The sequence below is a fragment of the Clytia hemisphaerica genome, unplaced genomic scaffold (assembly GCF_902728285.1).
Source record: "Clytia hemisphaerica strain Z4C2 unplaced genomic scaffold, Clytia hemisphaerica genome assembly, whole genome shotgun sequence".
Classification (NCBI taxonomy): Eukaryota; Metazoa; Cnidaria; class Hydrozoa; order Leptothecata; family Clytiidae; genus Clytia; species Clytia hemisphaerica.
Window position 1 is genome coordinate 1,714,865 of NW_027104338.1, and position 16,844 is coordinate 1,731,708.

A 16,844-nucleotide genomic window follows, 5' to 3' on the forward strand; every position below is an offset into this window, starting at 1 on the left:
TTGATGATTTAGATATTCACTGAGAAAAATGAATACAAAAATGAAGTGAAGTGAGAGTGAGAAGTCTTCGATTTTCCTGAAATATCATATTATCTGTACACGTTTTTTATGAGAACATCCCAAATTTTTGAAACCTTGGGATGTTCTTAAATTTTTCATTTCTAAGCCTAAAAATGTTCTTAATATGTTCATATTTTCGCCATTTATCGAGTATTTTTGCCCATTTTCCTAAGAATTTTGGTATTTTAGAGTCCGCAGAGCCTTAAAAAGTTCTTAACTTGCTCTTAACATTTTCGCTATCGAAGCCTTGTGTTCCCGTATAATTTTTTCTTATAAAAAACACGTACATATAATATAATAAAATGGGAAGAAATGAATGATTAGGCGCAAAGAAGGAGAAGATTTAGATGAAGATGAAGATGATAATTGATGATTGTAGGATTTTTCGAATATTTTCAGAATTCTAAAGGAATGTATTGTACAAACCTCTTCGTTGGATTCCCTGACGTGAAAAAAGCAATTTTTTTTACCTTTTTCCCACTACACAGACGGACACAGCATACTGTACTGTATGAAATTCATAGATTAAATTTACAGCATTGAAATCATAAGTAATAGAAAAACTGTAACACAAAAACATGGCTGAGCCAAATGACACCAATGACATGTCTCCATCAGACATCTTAACCATAGCTGCTAAGGTTTTCACCTCTCAAGTGATGGAAGGCCAGACACCAAGAGCATTTCTGGACGAGACATTCTATAAATATGGAGTAGAACAACTGGCGCCTTTCTACAATATAAGTGTGGATGTTTTGGAGAAATTTGTCAACTATTCTGTACCGTGTATGGAGGAACAAATTAAAGAAAATATCAATAAAACGGATATGTGGACACCAATATGGACTGATTGGTAAGGAAGCAATTTTAAGTGAAAATTCGTTTTTAAAGTCTATCAAACCCGGTGGAACAACCGTAAAATTGGGGATGCTGAAGACTCAAAATGAGATAAAATTCGCTAGAAATTTGAGAAAAAATTTCATTTGCTCGAAAGTGGAGCGGCTGAATTCTCCCCAGTCTCCCCAGATTCCGCCGGGCCTGGTCTCTTCTCTTTAAAGTGTGCACTCTTTTTCCTACCATGTAGGAACCACCCTCAAGGATATTAATTTAATCACATTGACTTGATTTCTACATTGTAGCTAAATAGAGTACACACACTTTTTAACATCAATAAGCTCCGTCTTTGTAGATACTAAAATGAGTGGTAATGAAGCAATTTTTAAATTAAATTGGTCTAGATTCAATAATAAAAATGATAGTGCAGTCAACACTCTTTAATTCGAACCTCTTAGCTTCTGTAATTCCAAATATAATTTTTTTTCAATTAGTAATAAGTGAAAAAAAAACACTCTCCAGTAAGATTTTAAATCGGAGCGAGTCTGTATGTGTACCGTATGTCTGTTTCCAACGATTGTGCAATACATCATCATTATTATAATATCTTATGTACCGTTTATATATGTTGTAATGAGTGATTAATGGGGGGGGTTGTACTTTTATGGTGTGACGGGATTGGCCCTTTTTTAGTACGGTATTACGGGATTTGACGAAAAAAGAGACGGGAAAACGGTATTTTAAAATCAGATGGTGACGGTATTTAGGCACATTTTTGCCCTGTGCAAGCCGGTGTGACGGTGTTATTATTTTTTCAATTTTCGGGATTCCGGGATTCAGCAAAAATTTTGACGGGAAAACGGTATTTCGAACACCTACAACCCCCCCCCCCATTAATAGATTTACGCTGGTATACGTGGGACTGTTATGTACAGGTCCATCTTTTAGGAATAACCGCCTTCGAGGTAAACAATATGCACATTGCCTTCGCTCATTTGTGACCCCTAAAAGAAGTTTTTTCATTTACCATAATCACTTTCCACATTGATTCGTTTTCATCTTTTATAGTTTCTTTTGGGTCCAACCAACAACTACACCAGCACCGGAAACTACATGTTCTGTCGAATTAACAGCATTTATTCGGTTGACTCTGTTCGCCATCTCGGTATGTTCAAAACGTAGTTTCTTCCTCAACGGGAAAGGATCCTAATTATTTCCGATACATGTCTGTTTTTCTATAAGAACAAGTAAAATTTGGCTGCTTGGCTTGATAATTCTTATATTGAACGAGAATAAGGATCCCTGTTTTCGATAGCTGAAAGACCTTTTTCCGATACAATGTCTTGTTTCTTTTATAAGAACAAGTAGAATTTGACTGCGTGGTCAAGCTGTTCTTATTTTTTGATTTTCAGGCCTGTGTGTTCTGAATATGCTCACACAATCTATTGACAAATAACTTCACTTGAAGGGGCTCATAATATCAAACTCCGCCTAAGCCTATAATCAGAGACTTTAACTGAAATACAGCCTACCATCATCACTTTTTTCCTATTTCCGATTTTTCTCTAGTTTAACACAGTAAGGTCGAATTTAATAAAAAATACTGTCGAAATTCTGCTTTAGGATCTACAAAATTGCAAAGAAAAATATTCTTGAAACAAAATACTCACCAATGAAACTTCCAGCAAAGATTTATTATACACTGGATAAACGACTTATAAAACGATGGAGAGCGATTATTGTATTTTCTTTGTTTCAGAAAAAATCTATGTTCTAGCTATGTCCGCAAAGGACAACTGTCATGGCGGCTCAAATGTATTAGATTTTGAAAAATGTTTATTAATCTCATTTTAAAAAAGTTCTCTCGCGTTTTCTTTTCGTACCTTCGCTGGGAAAAAACTTTCAAAGTAAGGCTAGAATACCAAGCCGGATACATTTGTGAAATCTAATGTGAGAAAAACATCATTATGTAGACAAGAAAAATCAAACAAAATGCTTATAGTAACACGAGATATTCAATTGAGAATATTTTTCCAAAACTGTTACCACAAGAGCTAAAAGTAACAAACATTAGACTTGAGCTTGAGGTGTCACTGTGGTATGAAAAGTAACAACTCTTGTGCTCCCTTAAAACCCTTAAACCATAGTATAAGAAAGCCGCGGCTGGAATATGTACCGTATTGTCTTTTCAGTTAATTGCTGTTCTATCTCTGTATCCGAACTTTATAAGAACTTCAAGTGTCAGTTTATTATTGGTAGATAATTTTTAAAATATTTTTCTTATTTATCTTCCCAAAAAGTTTTTTTATTGCTAGATATCTTTGAGCCTGTACCCAATAGAACACTTGAACTGATCTTGAACATATTTTAGAGGTATTTTGTGGAAACGATAGTTTTCGCCAAAATTAAAATTATAAGAACTATATTCAAGATGACAACTTTCCTGTCTGTTTGAATGATAAATTTTGAAGGTGCTGGCTTGAAATTTTCATAGAATTATCTTGATGTATTATTTCATTGATTTCTATAAAGATTTAACTGAAATATTGTGAAGGCATTTCGAGGTGCTTTATTAGTTTTTGAGTTCTTTAAGCCCAGCCATTTTGTGCTTGTTTAAATTTCTTATTGTTGATCTTTCCTGCACCATGTGTATTATCATATCATTAGTGTCTAAAACGCACTGAGAAGTAAGTATTAACGACAAACCAATAAAATTTACCATTAAAGATGCTACATTACTGATTTCTTGATCAACAAATAGTCATCAAATACGACAGAGATAGAACAACAGAAATTCAGATGTTATAATTCCAGCCGCGGCTTTCTTATACTATGCTTAAACCTACTACGTATTATCTTTCTAGATCTTGCTTTTGTTGATCATGGCATTCTGTGTACAAAAACGACGAAGAGCGTGTCGTGATTGCTGTTGGGGATTCCCTGGTCCTGTTGTGTAAGTGTTAGGACATTATTCGATTTGCATATTTCTACCTGAAAGAGAAAATTTTTGCTACAATGATAGAGAGATGTAATATTAGGTCACAGTGTGGGTATAAACCACACTGAAACGACCACTTTCCATCACGCATCACGCTCGCGAAAGAGCGCGCGCACATTATTAACGCCTACTTGTCATCTCCAGTACATTTTAGATTATTCATTGAAAACAGATTACAATATAGCCATTTTTCATGTCTCGATTATTCAATTCCGAATAAAAGATATTCAGGGAATTCGGTGTTTTACCCACAGATATCTAAGCCCGAAGGGCTAGATAGGCAACTTTAAGCTTTCTCCAGCAAAAAAAAGGGAAGCAAAAATTTGACTTTTTAAATTTCGTGCCGATGGATAGGATCTAGCATTTTAACTGTTTTCGGAGCGCGAGATCAAAAAAAGTAGGCGGCAAACGCTATTTCACATCTCTCAAACCGGTGAAATTGCATATTTTAGTCACGTGACTCTGGTAGGAAATCCTTCCAAAGATGAGCTTCACTTTTTGATAAAAGCCGCAAATCTAGCCCTTCGGGCTTTACAGATATCTGTGGTTTTACCGAATGTAAATGGTAGACAAAGTAATGAGCAAAGGCAAAACGAGATTAGCGTACCACTATGAAAGAAACCGCTTCCGGCGGTCGATAACACATAGGTTGTTCTATTTATCCAAGTTCGGAAATCTAGAGACTAGGTCACAGTGTGGATCTAAACCACACTGAAACGACCGCCTTCCATCATGCATCACGCTCGCGAAAGAGCGCGCGCACATTATTAACGCCTACATGTCATCTCCAGTACATTTTAGATTATTCATTGAAAACAGATTACAATATAGTCATTTTTCATGTCTCGATTATTCAATTCCGAATAAAACACATTCAGGAAAAAAAAAGAGAAACACCTGGGTAATCTAGTTAAAAAAACCGAAAGTAAATGGTAGACAAAGTAATGAGCCAAGGCAAAACGAGATTAGCGTACCACTATGAAAGAAACCGCCTCCGGCGGTCGATAAAAACAGTTTTTGAATCATATCATGGTTGAAGATTGATTAGCCAAAAATGTTTTCCCGCACGCTATCAAATCAAGTGAAACGTGAGTCACAGCCTGATTACACCCCTGTGTCACAGACAAATTGGAAAATTTGGAAGATTTCATACCCGGTAGGGAAAATACCCTATAATTTCAGCCCCACTGGAAAATTGACTTTGCTTTCATCCCCTTTGAAATTCAATGCAAAAATCGCACTCTAAAATCAATCAGATTGGATTTTTGAGCTTGGAAACAATAGAATTTCTATCCCAATCGGGATTTCGATAGAAATTTCCACCAGAGCTGTGAAACAGGGGTGTCCTGATTCTGGTCATATTTCGTCGTAAGCTTTAAAAATTTGACTCTACCAATTTCCATTTCCAGACCATTGAACATGCTGGACTCATACGAGAATCGGAAAGGATACATGTTAGCTTTCGGGCTTGCAGCTAATAGTATTATAAGTGTGGTAATGGGTGCAAATGATGAACTGCTTGGGACAAAACTGAATGTGCAAGTTGATAGAGAGATATCTAAATTACCTTTCCTAGGAGGTAAGAAATTTTACATCATCATCATTATCATATAGCAATTGCAGTCGAAAGCGGGGGGCTTCCGAGGGTACCAAATACCGGAATACCGGTAATTTTTCGGTCAAATACCGCAAAACCGGTCAAAAATTTCTCAAATACCGGTACCAGCAGGCATCTTAAATACTGGAATACCGGTAATTTTTCTGCCCAATATCAGAATACCGGAAGAAAAAAGGCCCAATACCGGAATACCGGTAAATACCGGATTCTCGGAACTCCCCCCCCCCTCGAAACCGTATGGCATTAACAATTCTTCTTCAAACATCCATTCCCCTCAGAAGTGCTCAAAAATCTCGCATTGTCACCACCGTATTTTTGGAGAGGACATCAGGAAATTTAGGAGCATCCAAAGATTTTATTGCATACACTTTAACCAACTCCATAACCCGAGCCTTCACAACCCTTAAGCTACATCCTCTTATAACCTGTGCTTAAAATCCCATCGAACACTCAATAGTTAGTTAGGACAAAGACAGTAAAAGAGTACAACAGTTTTGGATGATCTTCCGTGAAAAATAAATGTATTTTTCAACAAAAAATGCGCCCTTCGGTTATCAACTTCTCGTAAAAACTACTGTCATACTGGAGTGAAGGCTATCAATAAGGATTTTAACCCACGTTGTATTTGTCTATGAAAGTAAGTATAAATCAATTGTCTTCTTTTGCAGTTTTTATGAAGATTTTTATGTCAATATACGTGGCAATGGTAGCATATCCATTTTTCGTGGCTCAAAATATTCGAAACAAAATCATTGGATCCACTTTTGGGATCATAATATCTCTTTACTGGTAAGATTTTTTTCAGGGATCTAACCCATAAGTTGAATTTTGATCAAACTTGTAGATGAATAGAAAAGATCGATATTTTACTTAGATAACCCAGTAATCTAGGACTTTTAGACAGTCTTTCACGAATAATCTCATGGGAAACGAACCCCTATTTTTGGGTATTTATGACTAAGACTATTGGCCATCGCTCTACTTAATTTATTTCCTAAACATTCAAATTATTTTGACGGTCAGAACAGCTAAAACTATGATAATTTCTCATATAAAGGGCCTATGAGTTGTTTGCTTGATAGCAAGATTTTTTCTTGTTTGATAACAAAATGCGTATTATGGCGAAAATTAGAGGCCGTGCAAATGATTCGGAATATTTTTGCCACTTTGGGGTAATGAGTAGCGAGCACCTCACCAAAACCCGGGAATTTTCATTCCGTTTCTTAATTGCCTAGAAAAAAACGTGGATGACGTCTATTATAGGCTAGGTAATGAGTAAACTTGGATAGTTTCTGTTATCATGAAGAGAGAATAAACATTAGAGTGATGGGTTCCGGGGGGGGGCACGACCTACCATACCATCTTTTCCATGCCTCCCAAAGTGCAGTGTAAGAATCAAAATGAGAAAAGCAAGGAAAAGTGCACTTTAACGGTGAAAATTTGGAAAATCTGACCATAATAGTATAGTCTAATCTGACCCTAGAATAGTTTTAAAAAAATCAAGAAAATGCACCCTAAGGTTTATTTCTTGCCCAAAATTACTAAAACTTTGCTAAATTTCCTCTGCACTGTAAGCTTTCGATTTGAAAGTCCTAACTTTGGGCCGCACGTGCGGTCATTTTTTAATCGAGTGCCCTCTACCCCGGATTGGTGCCGCTAGGAACATAAATTATTTAACCCATGAAAATGTAAACTTCATACTTTCTAGGCTTGGATTTGAGTTGTTCAAATTTTATGTTTACGGTGCAACATGTTTCAAAAATTTACACGAACAAGGACACTACACTAGCGTTTTGTATGTTCTATTTGATCTGCCAAAGATATTATGTTTGGTTGGATTGGTATTGAAATTTGCGTATAATATTTACATCACTTTGGTCAAAAGAGCTGAAAAGAAGAGAAAAGGAGAGGTAGGTATTCCACACCATTGTTTCGAAGTGAATATTATGAGCATTTTGAACCGGTTGGTTAATTAGGCTGTGATTTGCAAAGTCGAAGATTCAATCCCCCCTAGGTCATACTAAAGACTTCCACAGGAGCCACTGAGAGATTGGAGTTCATAAATTTTTTTACACAATTTTCAGCACGTAAATTGGGTACATGAGAACGATACAAATTGGAAAGAGGAATATATGTATATCCACATTAAAGAAGTTTTCAAGAAACATCGCTTCGCTAAACAAGCAAAACAATTAAAAAAGTAGGTCAAACGTACCAATCTTTTTCGAATTTACAGATGACGTCTCTTTTGAAAAAGCTTTATTTATCCAAGCAAAAAGAGAGTTTTGTGAACGTAAAAGCATGTTTCTAGCAAGTTTCTGGCAAACTTAAACCCAGTCTCTTAGTTCGCATTGGGCTTTTCCAGAAATAGTCCGTACCCCCCCCCCCCCCCCCCCCTGTTGAGGATATCGCATATCCAGACGGTTAACGATTTTTGTTCAAAAGTGGATATCCAGGGGGTTAAATATCTACAAGGGAGCGGATATCCAGGGGGTAAAGTGTCTTTTCAAATAAAAATACGACATCAGGGGGTAAAGTGTCTTTTCAAATAAAAATACGACATTCATGGGGTAAGCATCTTTATAAGAGAGGATATCCAGGGGTTGAGCATATTTTTAATAGTGGATATCCAGGGGGTCTTTACTAATAAAGTAGGATATCCAGGGGGTTAGATACTTCGAAAAATCAATATCCTCAACAGTGGGGGTAAAATTTTTTTCTGGAAAAGCCCATTTCCATATTTCTTATAGACAAGACAAGGAAAGAAATACTCCTTCAAATAAGCCCTAACCTAAGGCAGAGACCACTGCACTTATGGTAGCACTTACAAAATTTTTGTATCGTGGCCGTCAGTAGAATCAAAAAGTGGTGTAGTAGCATTGGGTCTGATTACCAGATTGAGTTTTGTACTAGAAGGTGTTATCGTCCGTTACAGTGATAGTTAAGGCGGGGAAAAAATGGCGGTATGCCGTTATGGCGGTATACTGGAAAAATCGGTGGGAGAGTTTCGAAGACTGGCAACTCTACCGACTGTAAACTCTTTTCGGCAAAAAAACCCGTTTGCGAATTTTCTTCGTCTTTAGGCTTTTTTCTTAGATAGTGATTCCTCTTAGACTATAACATAGTCTACTTTTGGGACAGCTCAATTATACTTTTTAAATAAACTTTCATAATTTTAGAATAGATGAGGAGAAGCCATTTAAACAAAGAATGTATGAAAAAATCCGCGGAATTTTATATGAGATCAAACCAGGTAATGTCTTAATGAGGTCCCAAAATGGATGCATGATTGGTGTGATTGGCGTAATGGCGTGATTTATAGTTTAAAAACCGCGTTTGATTGATAAAAAAATTTTTGGGGAGTCATGGCGTGGTGCGTGAAAGCGAATTAGGGGTGACCAGGGATTTCGTAACCTGAGATCAGTTTGTGATTGTTGTCTGCACACCGAATATGCAACCTCAAAATCGTAAGAGCCGCGTTCGTCTAAAAGGACTAGGAATGACAACAAAGTTGCGTGATTGTGTTTATGAATAGGCGCCGTATCAGTTTTTGACTTTCTGGCGCACAACAAGATTCTTGTTGTAGAATTTTCCGTAGGAGGACATTTTTCCTCAGATATATAATTTTCAAGCGCCCTCAGAGGTTTACCGTGCGCGTAAGAAAATTATGAACAGCTTCTATCAGGCTAGGATTTCGCGAAAGGCTGGGGGAAGGTCTTCCTAATCATTTATTGATACAAAATACGTCCAAGTACATTAAAGAATCAGGTCACTGAGCCAGGGCAACTATGACAGAGATCGACTGATATTTGTCTAGGGTTCAAATATGATTTTGTCATGCATGAAAGTGTTTTACCGGGTTCATTTAGCTAAGTTCCATTCAAGTAATTGGAAAAAATGCCTGCATGCTGATAAATCCTTACATAACTTATTTCCTTTCATTCTTTAATTGCAGGATTTAAATACAGCACAAGATTTAGTGTAGCACTTCTAATCGCAACCATGGCAATTTATGGGGTAAGGTTTTTGTTCAAATTCTGGTCACAAAGTAACTATTTGAAGAAGTTATTCTGGTACAGCCAACTGAAAGCTGAAACAAACCTAGTTATCGAACCTTAGATATTAACCATTGCAAACCATAGAAATGTAGATAGAAATTACAAGAAAATCAGGTCTCAAACTCAAATTTCCTCTTTAAGATTGCCAATCATGTCTACCCTCCCACGTATCGAGATCTCCGACGAAAGATGAATTTCTTTTTAAAGTGTTATTAGTGTGGTCGTGTTACAAAAATACAGGCTGTTTGTAGGAAAAAAATAAGATCTAGCTGAAACTTTCTCCGGACCTTCTCTATAGGATGCTTATACCTCAGGAAAAATTCCCCTAAAATCCCACTGGTGGAACATCCCTTTTTTGGGACATTTCTATTTTCCCCAGGGAAAATCCTAAGGGCGAAATGTTTTGAAAATTTCAAACTTATTTCCAGACAATATCATGTATACCATTCGAAAGCTCTCGAAAAACTATATAGAAGACTTTTAAACGGTTATAGCTGATTTCCTTACCTAACTCGAGATATTTCATGCGCAAGTTCCACTTTTCGCCACACTTTGGTCAAAATTGACCATAAATTGCATCTTCTGCGTGAATTATCTTGAGTTAGGTAATAAAATCGGCTATACCCGTTTAAAAGTCTTCTATATAGTTTTTCGAGAGCTTTCGAATGGTATACTTGATAATGTCTGAAAATGAGTTTGAAATTTTCAAAAAATTTCGCCCTTAGGGTTTTGCCTGGGAAAAAAAGAAATGTCCCAAAAAAGGGATGTTCCACCAGTGGGATTTTAGGGGAATTTTTCCTGAGGCATAACCATCCTATAGAGAAGGTCTGGAGAAAGTTTCAGCTAGATCATATTGTTTTCCCGTAAATTATGCTAAACGACCCCACTATATACCAGCATGGATAGATGATCCGATCATATCCGTTAAAGGGATAGTAAAAGCGGGAAAATGTGCGCAGAGTTTGCAGCCATAATGGGCGGTAGACGCGGAAAGAAATTGCAGCTGTAGACTTTGAAACAAACTGTAAATAGCTCCCGCCACTGTATACTCCGCCCTGGGCTAACCTCCATTTTCAAATTTATCCCACCTCCTACTAAATCATTCCCTTTTAGTGACCTTGGTCTTTTCCAGAAAAATTTGAAGTCTTTGAAAATGGGGGGTGGTGGAGGATATAACCTTTTTATTGGAGATTTACCCAAGACATAGTGAATTATGACTCCGGACAAAGTGAATTATGACCCCGGACAACAAATCTTACCCCGGACAAGCATCCGTTGACCCTCCCCCTCCGGACATTCGAAGTTGCCCCTAAACAGAGCAAATTTTGCAGATTTTTCACTACACCCGGACAATGTCCAATATATTCTCCACCCCTTATGTACAAAAATTTTCTGGAAGAGCCCCGTGTAGACGATTAATAGATCGTTTACAACATGAATCAACAGCATACGATTGTAACGTTATACATGTATTTTTAGGCTGTTATGATATTAATTGGGATTGGTTATACCCTTTTCGTCGTTCTTTTGAATTTACTGATTGACAACATGGAGTTGGTTGATTGGCTTGCTGCCAACATCAAGGTTGACAAACAAGATATTATAGATTATGGAAATGCCATTGGAAGTAAGAGTAAACCCTAGTCTACCGAAAAGATTTTAACGCTAACTACAACATTCAATTTATGCCCTCTTATGACCCGCTTAAATTATTACATATTTTTACCGTCCCTCCAAACCCTCACTTTTTTATTTGAATTTACAATTTGTTTCAACACCACCCTACTATTGTTCGTAAGTCTTGTCCGGAGAAGAGGTTAGTATAGCTAACAATCTATGATACCGGACTGCTAAGGATGTTTATGTTTAAGCTCCCATATTCAATATTCTCTTACAATTTCGTGTTTTTTCTCTAACCTAGCCTTTAATTTCTTTTGTGTAGCCTCTTATTGGTTGGGTCTAGTGACTGCAGTCATATTTTTCGTTCTGGTCATGATGAACCAAATGACTTGGTACAGACGTCACGTGATCAAATTGCGTTCCGGTGATAGGTCATTTTTACCAAGTGGAATCCAAAAGAAGACACTTGCTCCAGCAGGACTCATGGTAAGATATAACCTTTTGTTATTAATTACATTTTTAAGCATATAATTTTAACGTAGGAACCGTGTGAGAAGCAATTCCAGAGATTTCAAATTGTGGCATATCTCGATCTTGCAAAAAAGGACCAAAAGATTTGGAGATTTTGCTTGCTTGGAAGGAATAAAGATCGATATCAAACCATCTGATTATCCCTTTAAGAACTTTACATTTCATTTACATTTTATAGACGGCAAGCTTTAAATATGCTGGATTTCAAGTTGGATATTGTATATGGGGTAAGATTAATAGCATATTTTGAAGTTTATTTGACTTATTTTATATTTAAAATTGTTTAATTTCTTTTAGTTTTGAGTAACCAGGGAGTAATCAGAACAGAAATTCAATGCTATAATTAAATTTTTGGATGGAAAATTGGCGTTTTCAAAACATTTTGTTAAATACTATCCATGTTTCCACGCTAGGATTCTTCTTGTCAGCAATTGTCTTTTACATCGTATGGATGGTGCTCATTACTCAAATCTTCCTGCCCATGCATCGCCATCAACTCTCCTTACTTCTCATCCTACTGATTAAACAATGGTAAGAATATGGTTTACTGCTGTCCGTCTGTCTGTCTATCTTTCTTTCGCTTAGGTTTCTATTCATGAATGCCCTGGACTAATTGACTTAATTTTTGCAAGAGTTAAATTCTCGTGCTACAAATAGCCGAAAGTGGCCCTGACGACCCAAAAGCAGCTAATTTACATATTGTATTTTTCACTGGAAATCTTATTTGAAAATTTTGCGTGGATTTAATTTTTCATACGTTTTCGCGAGAATGATTTTCGCAAAAAATCATCAATCATCAAAAATCAAATTTTAAGGATTGATAGTATAAGCGTCTTCAATCTTTGAGTCGTACCTATGTCTTTCTGGCATACCTACCAACATTTGAATACCCTGGAATTTATTTCAATGTGTCATGTCCCCTGCATCACAAGAACTCGTTACCTAATAGGAAGATATGGTTAAGCTTTTCGTTTACAATTATTTAACCATCGTCAGGGCAAACATCCTGAAAACGAAATACGAATGCTTTAAACTAAATTCGTTGTTTTAGGCCCAACATCCTGATAGCAATTACCATGATCGTTGTACAGATCTTAATCGCAAGATGTTGTTTCGTCGCTTCACCTGATTCGCTGGCTATCGATAACAGGTAAGTACTATGGAAAACTAAGAATGGTGATGAATGTGTATAGTTTACATTGACCTGAAAAAAAGCCCTCTGCCTCCCTGTTTCCGTAAACAGACCCAATGATTTGTGATTTAGGTCTAGATCTCCACTCCAGTTTTCAAAAATATGGCCCCCCCCCTACTTTTTGGTCATACGTTTTAAAGAGTTACTATTTTAAGCTGGTTTGAGACCAAATCAAACCACAAAAACTATTATTCTCTCCAATTAGATATCGTTTTAAGGTGTTTTGAGGGTGTAAAAAGTGAAAAATTTTCTTTGTCGCCCAACCATGGTGGGCGACATTTTTTTCCAAAATGTTGGCCCCCTCACTCAAAATGGCTCGCCGTGGCCCATGAACGTCCATCTCTTACATACTATATCTTCTCCATTTCAGACGAGCATATCATATCTTCTCATACTTTATGTTATTCTTCAATATCTTTCTTGGTTTGGTTTCATGTCTTGTACGAATTATCATCGGTTTGGTGTTGGGTGTGGTCTTCATGCAGAGGTTGAGTAAAAGTACTTTGCCGAGAGCTTATGAAAGAAGGGACCCAGGTGAGATTCGTAATTTTCAGTTTACGTCTTAAAGGGAAACTAGGTTAGAGAAATATGTATTATTGAGTTTAAGGCCCGATAAGCTAGAGTAAAATCTCTAACTTTTCTCAGGCAAGAAAAAGCCACTTATTTCCCATCCAGAACGCACCTAAAACACGCTGCGATCACGACGACGGATTGTATATAGCGGCTCCTTTGTCTTTGAGGACTGCATTTTTTGGAATCTAGTAATATATTTTATTTTCAATTCGGCATTTGGGGAAATAAGTGGCTTCATTTCCTATGCAGGAGTCTCGAGTCTAGCTTCGGGCTCGGCAGTCAATGATATGTATATGCCAGGCTTACCTTTAAGCCTGAATACCTCGTTGAAGAAAAAGTGATAATAATCAATCATCTTTCTCTATCACACACTCGTGTGTCAAATAAGTCTCCTATAGGCAATTATATTGTTTAATTGTTTAACTGGGAGATAGCAAATTTTGAGCCTTCGCCGGCTGCCGGTATTTAAAGACCTCTTAAAGAACTTTTTGAGAAATGTATCAGAGAATAGCAAAAAAGTTTTGGCAAAATCCGCAACAATCAAGAATTATTTTTGAACTGTTCACTTTCAACTGAGACATGCTCTTCTTGCTTATTGCATATACTATTTCAAATTATGTTTCTTTTATAGGCTATTTGTCATACGTTTCCTTCTTGCTTCTTGAACATCAACACTCGAACCCAGCTCTACAATGTTTCGTGAGATTGTTACTCGAAGACATGAAAAAAGATCTCAAAGATGACTTCTTCAAAAACGAGCAAGGTAATTTGGAAAATCAGCTGAGTCAGTCAAAGCAAGCAAAAGCACACCCTAAAGACCCAGGGAAGGGGGACCTCCTTCTGTAAATGCAAATGCCCTTAATAGTACACTAATAACTCTTCCCTATTAGTAAGGTGAAGTAACGATATCTCATTCTCAATTTTCCATCACAATTGATAATAAGCTCAGTCATTTTAAGTAAAAAAACCATTCCCAGCAGATAACTCTAATTAGCATATTTCCATGGTCCTGAAGCGATTCAGAGGGGTTAGAACCGCTGGGAACAGTAGTTTTGCCAGAAAAAAGGGTTTTAGGCCTCCAGAGCATCCTGGGCTTACGCTGTAAGCTTACTGCGCTTTACTGGAGCCTTAGTTAAGCTTATTCTGAGCTCAATACAAAACTGAGCTAAAAAGTGCAAAAGAAATTCCGAACAGTGAATTCATCATCATATTCTTAATCAGAAAAATTGACGACGAATTAGTGTTTGATAACTTTCCAATTTGTCGTCAATTTTTTCTGATCAAGACTATGATGATGAATTCAATGTTCGGAATTTCTTTAGTACTCTTTCATTTTAATTAAATCATGCATCTTACAACCATTATAATTTAATAATTGACCAATACTAACCTTTCAGCAAATAATGCAGAGAAATTCTCGATGCAGTTGATCAAAGTTGATGAAACTGTTACATCTAAAGTCAAAGAAGCTCGTAACAAACGTATAAGAGCTCGTAACCGTTGGCATTTATACGTAATGATGACAATGAACCCTAGCATCATCAGATATCGAATCAGATTCTTGGATATCAATAACGAAAACTCATTTTTGACTGGTAAATTGACAAACTTGATGAATATGGACGAGAAGCATGCTGTTGGGGATACAAGTCCACTCAGTTTGAGACAAAGACAATCGAAGGTTTCTGATGACCCACAAAAAATCAATTGCGAAGTTAATGAGAATCATTATGTCATGGCGTGATATTGCAATGTCATTCAATTGCAATGTTAACAGATAAATAACACCAGATAGCATTAGAACTCTACATGTAGTGCAAGATCTGTTACTACTTGACATTATTAGCAAGTTAACATATTTGAGGACGGCAGAGTGAACGAAGGGATTTGGAATAACATGCAGTTTTGACACGCAAAATCGAGGATGGTAAGTGTTAATTTACCGTCGTCTCAGTCAGTTAGGATGAATACAAACTAGAAGATTACCGAGAGCCAACCCTGTCCGGCAATTGGCGGCTACGGTCGAAAAGGTAGTACAAATTATACTAAGAAGCTATTGGTAACATTGAAACAGACTTTTTCCTATAAGTTATCACGCTGTTTAAAATGAATGTTTTTTGTATAAATTTTGTTTAATGTATATAGATATTTTTGTAGCATTTATGAATATTATTTTTCCTATCCATTGAATGTCTAATAGCAATTTTACGGACTTGGATCATACAATGATTTTACATCCCTTGTGTTGAGTTTACCAAGTGGTATATATAAAAAATCCCCGTCTCAGTCAAGCAAACGTCAAATCTAACTACGCGGTAAACCTGAAAACACCTCTGTCTCACAGCCCCGGTGGAGCTTTTTTCTTCAGTGGAATTATGAATTCCTATTGAAATTCCAATACGAAATCCTATTGCCCCTATGCCCCATAGTTAAAAAATCCAGTGAGGATGGTTTTGTAGTACAACTTTTAAACATTGAATTTTGAATTGGTATGAAATGAAAGTCAATTTCCAAGTGGGGCTGAAATTCGAGGGTATTTTCCCACCGGGGACGAAATTTTCTAATGGGGCTGGGGTCCAAGTGTAACCTTTTATCTAGGAAAGATAAGAAAAGTCTGAACACAGATTTGAAATCAGCAAGGTTTAAAAATTTCTGAATAGCATGATGTCCTCATTTTTAAAACAGCAGACGAAATCTTTCATTCTTTCATCTTCCTTTTTCTTCTTCATTTTTCAAGTTTTTAAAAATCTTTTATCCTTTAGATTGTTCTCCTTGAAAAGATCTTTCCAACAGTATATAACTTTCTAACATAGCATAAATGAGTGCTGAAAAAATGTCAAATAATTAAAGTGTACACATACCTTTGAGATAGCATTTAAGAACATTTTAATTTTTAGGCTTAAAACTCTAAAAGTAGAACATTTGAAGGCTTCAAAAATATTGGGTGTTCATATTAGAAAAAGTGTAGGGTGGAAAGCTGACTCAGAGCACAACACATATTCATTAAGAGAACAACAACAACACAAAATAACAAAACAATGACTGTGACGAAGACACCCAGGGGGTTCTGAATGTCAGGTAGTGAAATTAGTGTATATTTAGATAATGCGTTGGAACAATTATACAGCTACCTATAAAGATATCTACCATTTTAAATAAGGAAAGAAAGAATTAAAAAATACTGCAGTTTTATAACCGTGAGTTTCTTCTAAAAAGATCTAGAGATTAAGTTGAAACTACTCTAATGAATCAAGCGAAATTTCAGAGTCTTTGTACGTTGGTATCTTGGTACATTGGAGAGTGTTATTTGGGTAAGATATTTCTCTATTGAATTCTTATCAAATCAAGCTATTTTTATTT

General features: G+C 36.4%; 1 protein-coding gene across 1 annotated transcript; it reads left to right on the forward strand.

The window, feature by feature from the left end:
- Positions 1 to 485: 485 nt before the first annotated feature.
- Positions 486 to 15,702, forward strand: LOC136817952 (stimulated by retinoic acid gene 6 protein-like). Its single transcript, XM_067074301.1, has 17 exons — positions 486 to 913; positions 1,963 to 2,059; positions 3,759 to 3,847; positions 5,302 to 5,471; positions 6,179 to 6,299; positions 7,219 to 7,420; positions 7,595 to 7,710; positions 8,690 to 8,763; positions 9,466 to 9,527; positions 11,048 to 11,195; positions 11,511 to 11,674; positions 11,898 to 11,946; positions 12,133 to 12,250; positions 12,771 to 12,869; positions 13,282 to 13,445; positions 14,116 to 14,247; positions 14,882 to 15,702. Exons 1-17 carry the CDS (start codon positions 639 to 641, stop codon positions 15,226 to 15,228), a joined length of 2,427 nt encoding a protein of 808 aa, XP_066930402.1. The 5' UTR covers positions 486 to 638; the 3' UTR covers positions 15,229 to 15,702.
- The last annotated feature ends 1,142 nt before the right edge of the window (positions 15,703 to 16,844 follow it).